Source organism: Labrus bergylta, chromosome 1 (assembly GCF_963930695.1).
Source record: "Labrus bergylta chromosome 1, fLabBer1.1, whole genome shotgun sequence".
NCBI classification, from domain to species: Eukaryota; Metazoa; Chordata; class Actinopteri; order Labriformes; family Labridae; genus Labrus; species Labrus bergylta.
In genome coordinates this window covers 36,170,036-36,178,326 of record NC_089195.1, presented here as the reverse complement: position 1 = coordinate 36,178,326, position 8,291 = coordinate 36,170,036, and the positions used below count along the sequence as shown (strand labels likewise).

Below are 8,291 nucleotides of genomic sequence, written 5' to 3'. Positions count from 1 at the left end.
TCAACACCATGGCAACAGAAACAGAGTAATGGATAACTTCCTGTTTTTAATCGGCTAAACTCGCAGACTGAGTAATGCACACGTCTTGGTAACGTGACTGATTTGTGTAATTTAGACTGTGCTGTCTCTCTGGGTTAAAAATATAATGAGTAAAGATCATTCAATGAAAGAAGATTTTCATGATCTCATTACTGGGAGAACTGGGAGTCCGTGGACACTGTTTGCTGAAGACAGTGAGGGGGGGATGAGGCAGCTGAAGCCGGTCAGAGGATCTGGATGAGGAGGAGTGTCTCTTGTCTTTCCCCTCATTAAAAATGAGAGAGTAAGTGAAGGTAGAGCGACAGCGAGCAGGGCGCCTCACCTTAACTCCACCTCCCCCGCCCCGCCCCCTTTCTTAAATCTCTCTGCAGACTTTTCTCTCTGTCTTTATATTTTCTCTTGTATAACATTTGTCGTTCTTGTGCATGAGTAACGTTAGCATCAGGAAGTGTTGCATTCTGGTCCTGGGGGGCCGTTAGGGGCCGTGTGGTAGGGGTAGGTAGTATCAGTGATGTCACCACCTGCAGCTCGCATGTACGGAGCATCGCTCTGTTGAAGGTGGCGATGCTGCTTTGGTTGCCGTGGCGACTAATGTCGATATTAAGGTATGTTATGTGACTTATCAGTAGGGTGGAGCGAGGGATGTCTTCACTGAGCACTTATCATTTCATCAGGACAAAAGCATCTGGTGTTTATTTCAAAGTTTTCATTTTACACGAGTTTTACTCTGCAGCACAACAAAGACGCTCCGTGACGTCACATCAGGAGAAATCAGTAATGAGAAATCAAAGGCACTTTAATCACCTGGTGTTAGAAATCAGCAGCATTAGTTCAGAGTGAGAATCATTCAGTGTCTCTTAAATGTCAGCCCCCTTTCAGATGACCCTCCTCGCTCTGACGCTGCCGGAACCATTTGTCCCACTAAGCCACAGCTCTCTGAGCGTCTGTGCGTTGTGTTCATGCTCTGCTGTTAAAGCAGCGACAAACATTCAGCTTCTTCTTTAACACAGATCTATAATGAGGGGAGAATAACGACGTGCGACACGCTGTTAAAGGCTGGCTTCAAACGGCCAAATGCACCGAAGAAAAAGAGTTAAGGCCGCGTGTCCACCGGGCGTTTTTTCATAAGCGCTGGCTGTCTCCATGACAACAGTCTGATGACAACGGCCGCTGTATGACTGCCACTGCTCCGTTACTTTTTACTAAATGTTTGATATTTGAGATCGTTTATTTCCCCGATCAGACACGGAGCGAGGAGGATGTGAGTACAAGACACGATCTGTAGACGGCAAAACTACGGGGGAATATCAAACATTTGGAAAAGGGCGCCAATGACGTCAGCAGCGCTTTGCTGAAAGATTTTCAACGTGAGCGCTCGGAGGAGATGCACAAAAAACGGCAGAGCGCTTGAAAACATGACGCCGCCTGCTGTGCTTTTTTCTCCAGGCGGAAGCTTTCTGCTGCGAACACTCTCTACCCGTTGGAAATGGAAAAAGACGCTGGTGCTCAGAATAAGACGCTAGGTGGACACGGGGCCTGATGTGTACTTCTTAATCCTCCGGTTCATACTGGACCTTTAAAGGCTTTATATGTGATTTTTTGATCCAGCAGATGTCGCCCTTGAGCACCAGCATGAAACCAAAACAACTTGCACTGCATTGTTGTGTTAGCATGCTAATGCTAACACAACATGCTCGTATCTTCACACTGCATGTAAATTTACCTGAAATGAGCGTGATCTAGAAACACAGTTAAGCAGTGAGTACAGTATGTTATTCTTCTTTTCTCTAGTCCCTCAATTAAACAACTTTTATACACGAGGGGAGGAGTCAGCCGGCCGTCCCGACGATGTAAACATAAACATAAACATACTGAAGATAGGACTCTGAAAGCATCACAGACAGTGGGACTCGGGTGTTACACCCATTGTAGACAGTCATGACTCACAGAGTTATTTTCAGAGGATATACTTGATTTCAATATTTAAGTGTGAAAAATCGAATATAAAGCCTTTAAGGATTTGTCAGCACATTAACATGATCTCAGAGTTCATTATTTACTAACTACTTAAATCAAAAACTTTTAGCCTCTCTCACTGCTGCAGGCCAAAGTCATTTACAGGAAGGTAAATATCCAGCATGAACAGGAGGGATGTATCCGTACACACAGATCAGCTGTGACCTTTCTAAGGTGTTAGAGCACATTCTCTACCTTCCCACCACGAGACTGTGACGCCTTAAAAACCATTTCCTGATCACTTCCTGCTCGTCTGCTACTCATGTTAAAGTTTTATAAGTTCAGTTCCCGGAGCGTCAGTTCCTCACATCTGAAAGGGGCTTTGATTACAGTTAAGAGTCTTGATTTGGGGTTCTGCGGTGTTTACGGTCCGGGGTACTCGAACACAGCAGCAGCTCCCATCCCGGTCCCGATGCACATGGAGACGACGCCGTACGCCCTGCAGCCAACACGGGGGTCACAGTTAAACTTCTCTCTGTACACTTTAACATAAAACGACGATGATGAAGACCAACCTCCGTCCTCGGCGTCTGAGCTCGTTGAGCAGCGTCACCACCTGGCGAGCCCCCGTGCAGCCCAGAGGGTGACCCAGAGCGATGGCGCCTCCGTTAGGGTTCACCTTCTCCAGAGGGATCCCCAGCTTCTCCACGCAGTAAACCGCCTGAGCACGCCGGACAGCACGGAGAAACCACACAGCTACTGGTCACTTTTAAAGGCTTTCTGCCAACAGTGTGTTCACATCACCACAAGAAAACATCACAGATTTGGATCCTGTGGGGCGCAGATGGCCTAGCGGTAGGTCGCGCCCCATGTATGGAGGCTTGTATGATCTTGCTGTTTTACTTTGATTGTCTGATAGTTTGTATCCTGTACTGCTCTGTTTATTGTAGTGCTTGTTTGGTTTCATTTTGTGTATCTATTCTTATTATGTGCGGCTGTGGCTCAGTGGTAGAGTCAGTTGTCTCTCAACCGGAAGGTCGGGGGTTCAATCCCCAGCTTCCTCCCACAGTCCAAAGACATGCTGGTTAGGTTAACTGCTGACTCTAAATTGTCTGTAGCTGTGAATGTGAGTGTGTCTGGTTGTCTGTCTCTATATGTCAGCTCTGTGATTGGCTGGTGACCAGTCCAGGGTGTAACCCCGCCTCTCACCCAATGACAGCTGGGATTGGCTGCAGTCCTCTGCAACCCAAAAAAAAATCTGTCCACATGAGGTCTGAACTCACCTGACTGGCGAACGCCTCGTTAATCTCAAACACGTCGATGTCGTCCACGGTCAGTCCTGAGAGAAGAGACGGGAGGACGGGAGAGAAGATAAATATTTAATACCACACCATGACTAAATGCTACATCGAGTGAGCATTCAGCAAAGCATCTGTTTATTCTCCATCACTGTGTCCATCTACGTACACTTATCCAAGAATGCAGCTCTTTGCTACATCGGTAAAAAAAAACTAAACAAACTTAACCTCTAAAAAGAAAAAAACAATTCATTCATCTTGTTTTAAAGGAGCAGTATGTAACTCTGACCCCTAGTGTTTAAAATGGGTACTGCAGTATAAATTCTAAACATTATAGAGAGTGCCCCCCCCCCTCCTCTCTAGAGTCGATGCTCACTCAGGTCACCATGTGGTGGACTCTGAAGCTTCAGTGTTTATCCAGCTCTGCATGGGTCTGTAAACCTTTCTGTGTTCTAACCTCTCTCCATTTTTCAAAAGCATCTCCAATATTGATCCTAGTTTGAGCACGTTTCTGCTCGTGGAGCTTATTAGAAACATGCAGAGGCTTTTTAGGTCGGGTACAATCACTTCTATCTGAACCACTTCTCTTGACCGCTTCCATCACAGCAACACCTGTTGACCTGATAACTGCTCTCATATCTGGCAAACCGAGGGGCGTCCAAAACGGCCGTGTGGGGGGGTAAGTGGAGGAATGAATCCATCAGAAATTGTCTAAAATGTTTTCGTTCTGTTTGCTATTTTTGATCATTAAAAACAGGAAATGATCAAATATTGGGCGCCTATGACTTGACTCTTTTTGTTGCCGTGGTAACAAAGGTTTGGATATTGTTTGATAATCATATCGAAGTTTAAAGTTCTGGTTTCCTGAAAGCTGTTCAGTGTAAAATAAGGCGACAAAAGTCCCCCAGATCTGTGATGTGAATCAGAACTTACCGGCCTGCTCCAGAGCGGCGGGGATGGCATACGCCGGTCCGATCCCCATCACATCAGGAGGGACCCCGACCACCGCGCTCGCCCTCAGGACCCCAAGGACAGGAAGACCCAGAGCCTCCACTGCAGACCTGCGACCAATCAGAACGGCCGCTGCTCCGTCGCTCACCTGGCTCGAGTTACCTGAGACAGAATTCATTTGTGTGTGAGTGCGATGCATATGTCGGGGGGCACCAGGGGGGTACAGCAGGGGGAGACACCAGGGGGGGGGCACCAGGGGGAGACACCAGGGGGAGACACCAGGGGGAGACACCAGGAGGAGACACCAGGGGGGACAGCGGGGGGGGGCACCAGGGGGGTACAGCAGGGGGAGACACCAGGGGGGGGGCACCAGGGGGAGACACCAGGGGGAGACACCAGGGGGAGACACCAGGGGGGACAGCGGGGGGGGCACCAGGGGGGTACAGCAGGGGGAGACACCGGGGGGGGGGGCACCAGGGGGAGACACCAGGGGGGTACAGCAGGGGGAGACACCGGGGGGGACACCAGGGGGGGACAGCAGGGGGAGACACCAGGGGGAGACACCAGGGGGAGACACCGGGGGGGTACAGCAGGGGGAGACACCGGGGGGGACACCAGGGGGGTACAGCAGGGGGAGACACCAGGGGGAGACACCAGGGGGGTACAGCAGGGGGAGACACCGGGGGGGACACCAGGGGGGTACAGCAGGGGGAGACACCAGGGGGGGGGGGCACCAGGGGGAGACACCAGGGGGGTACAGCAGGGGGAGACACCGGGGGGGACACCAGGGGGGGACAGCAGGGGGAGACACCAGGGGGAGACACCAGGGGGGGGGGCACCAGGGGGGTACAGCAGGGGGAGACACCAGGGGGGGGCACCAGGGGGGTACAGCAGGGGGAGACAGCAGGGGGGGCACCAGGGGGGTACAGCAGGGGGAGACACCAGGGGGGTACAGCAGGGGGGGCAGTAGAGGGTTTATGTGACACTGACCTGCTGTGGTGGTCCCGTCTTCTTTGAAGGCCGGTCTCAGTTTACTGAGTCCTGTCAGAGTCGTCCCCGCTCTGATCCCCTCGTCCTGACGCACGGTCACCTGATGCTCCGTCCCCTTCTCGTCCACACACTGGATGGTGACGGGGACGATCTCCTGCTCGAACACACCCGCACTCTGAGCCCGGGACGCTCTGAACCGCAGCAGGAAGAAAGAATTTCATTTGGAATATTTGTCTGATTTTACCAAAGTAAACGTTTCTCTTCTGATTTGAGATTCTTTAAAGAGTAAACGTGATTCACTCACTTGAGCTGAGAGCTGAGGGCGAAGGCGTCCTGCTTCTCTCTGGTGACCCCATATCGCTCCGCCACGTTCTCTGACGTGATGCTGCAGAAATACGAACACATGACGAGTCTTTTCTACGATTTCTGTTTCATTAAAGGTCGTAACAAAAGAATGCAGATAAAACTGATCGTGTTCTCACCCCATCGGGATGATGCAGTCTCGAGCTTTCTCGTTGTCCATCAGCCTGGAGCTCACGTCTCCGGGTTTACCGACCGCACGAAGAGACATGCTCTCCACACTGACACACACACACACACACACACACACACACACACACACACACACACACACAGAGACACACACACACACACACACACACACACACAGAGACACACACACACACACACACACACACACACACACACACACACACACACACACACACACACACACACACACACACACACCAAGTTGTCAACATTTTCTGCACTTTGAAAACATTTTAAAATGTGTCTTCTTCTCGACAGGCGGCTGTGGCTCAGTGGTAGAGTCGGTTGTCTCCTAACCAAAAGGTCGGGGGTCCGATGTGTCCTTGGGGGAGACACTGAACCCCGAGTTGCTCCCTCTGCTTCTTTAGCGGTGTGTGAACGGATGAGTTAATACTGATGAATAAACTCACCCGCATGCGAGGCCGAGGTCGATGGCTCTGCTCTGGATGGCTCCTGAAACACAGAGTTACAAACGTTAAAAACACTTTTATTCTTTGAGTTTCAAAAGTGATGGGGGGGCGGAGCGTACCTGCGATGTTAAAGAGCGCCTGCAGGCCGGACGAGCACTGTCTGTTCACCGTGTACGTCGGAACCGTCTCCGGGAAGCCGCTGGACAGGTGAGAGACGGGTGAGAAACACTCAGACTGAAAGAATCAACCAATAATCAATCAATCAACTGAGTCTGACCTGAGGAAGTGAGCCACACGGGCCATCAGAGCCCCCGCCCCGGGCTGCAGGACATTACCTGCAGACAAAAACACAGCAGGACTTCTAGATCATTAAGACCAGCGACAGGAACACAGAAACACAGCGTGGTGTTTTAAAGATGTAAAGAAGTCTCCTCTCACCCACACAAACGTCTCCCAGCTTGTTGGGCGACAGACCCACGTCGCTCATCACCGCTGACATCACGGCGCTCAGCAGCTCGTCAGGCGTCGTGTCCTGAAGGCAAAACTCAGGGTTACATTTTACCCTCCTCGAAAGTGTCTGCTTCACCGACGAAGGCGCACTTCTTTGATTTATCGCTCACTTTTCCTTCAAAATAAAACCGCTACAACCTGCCCACCTGTCAATCAGGTCAGCTACTTATTGTGAAAAGGCTTTTTTTGAACGGGTGTGTATGTGACTTCCTGTGTTTCTGCAGCCAGCCTCTAGTGGACACTCCAGGAACTGCAGGATTTTACACTTCAGCATCGTCTTCATTTTTCCACACCGGAGGGTGCTGCTTGTTATAAACCCCTCTATTTCAGCCCTGCTCAGAACAGGCTGTTTCTGTGTCTGTACCTTTAAATATGTAAATGAGCTGTGTCTGACCACGCCCCCTCTCTAGAAGGACTTGGGTGTACTTGGTCTTTCTCGCTCCATGTCCTATTGTTTACGGTGAGAAGGCAGACTCAGAGGGCAGAACAAACACCTAGCTGTGGGAGTGTCACCCACCTGGGGGAGGGGCTACTGCCCTTTGTGATGTCATGAAGGGAAAATCTCCAAACGGCCTGTTTGAGCACACATTTTCTGAAAAGTGGAGCAGGCAGAAGACGGAGAGGATGGACTTTTCTCATCATTGGGGGGTTTGTAGACTAGAGACACATGTTAGAGTTAGAGGAACATGGAGAAGAGGAGTTTAAATATGTCACCTTTAAAACTCAGAAATAAATGTTGTTATTGCAAAAGTATTCCAAGTGGGTTTATAAATCTGAGTGTCTTTTTTTTATCTCCATGGTAACATCAAAGTGAATGTCGGTGTGTGCAGCTTTTATCTTCCGTTATCTGCAGCTCATAAACTTTATGACACCTGTCAGGTGCACGGAGAGGTCAGAGGTCACGCTCTCACCTTAAACGCTCCTCTCTTCGCCTTCCCGATCGCGGTCCTCCGGCCGTGCACGACCACCACGTCGTCCGGGCTGCTGCTGCTGCCCGCCGGGCTGCTGCTGCCCGCCGAGCCGCACTCAGACCTCCACACATCCCGCCGGAGCTCAGCGGAGCCGCGGGGAGACAAGTGACCCGAGATGACCTTCAATCTGTGCATAGTGTCACCGAAACACCTGAGGGGGGGGGGTTCACCTGCGTGGTTTCACGGCGAGGAGTGTTTGGACTCTGAGCTCTGCTGTCAAACTGCTCACTTCCGTGTTTTGACGGAAAGGACGGAAAGAGCGGAGGGACAAACTACAGCGAGATTCTTTTTATTTTTATGGGGGACCTTTTCTCTTCGTTGGTTTTTAATGGCGGTTTGCAGAGACTATGGTTGGCATCCAAAGTCGTTCATTACCGCCAACTACTATAATATGAAAGTTTTACAGAGGAGGGTATTAACATCGACCACCCGAAGTGCCCCCCCCCCCCCCTCCTTTTTCAGCAAGTAGTACATCCAGGGGCGCCTATGTGTGTGTGTGTGTGTGTGTGTGTGTGTGTGTGTGTGTGTGTGTGTGTGTGTGTGGGGGGGGGGGGGGGGCAGCAATAATGACCCATCTGATAGGGACCCTAAAAATGTGAGTGTGTTTGGTTGTC

General features: G+C 50.7%; 1 protein-coding gene across 1 annotated transcript; it reads right to left on the bottom strand.

Moving 5' to 3' along the window:
* Positions 1-704: 704 nt before the first annotated feature.
* Positions 705-7,894, bottom strand: acaa1 (acetyl-CoA acyltransferase 1). Its single transcript, XM_020659803.3, has 12 exons — positions 7,618-7,894; positions 6,635-6,728; positions 6,474-6,531; positions 6,316-6,395; positions 6,197-6,239; positions 5,717-5,815; positions 5,539-5,619; positions 5,235-5,425; positions 4,227-4,406; positions 3,279-3,334; positions 2,571-2,716; positions 705-2,494 (listed from the first exon to the last, which is right to left on the bottom strand). Exons 1-12 carry the CDS (start codon positions 7,810-7,812, stop codon positions 2,419-2,421), a joined length of 1,299 nt encoding a protein of 432 aa, XP_020515459.2. The 5' UTR covers positions 7,813-7,894; the 3' UTR covers positions 705-2,418.
* Positions 7,895-8,291: the final 397 nt, after the last annotated feature.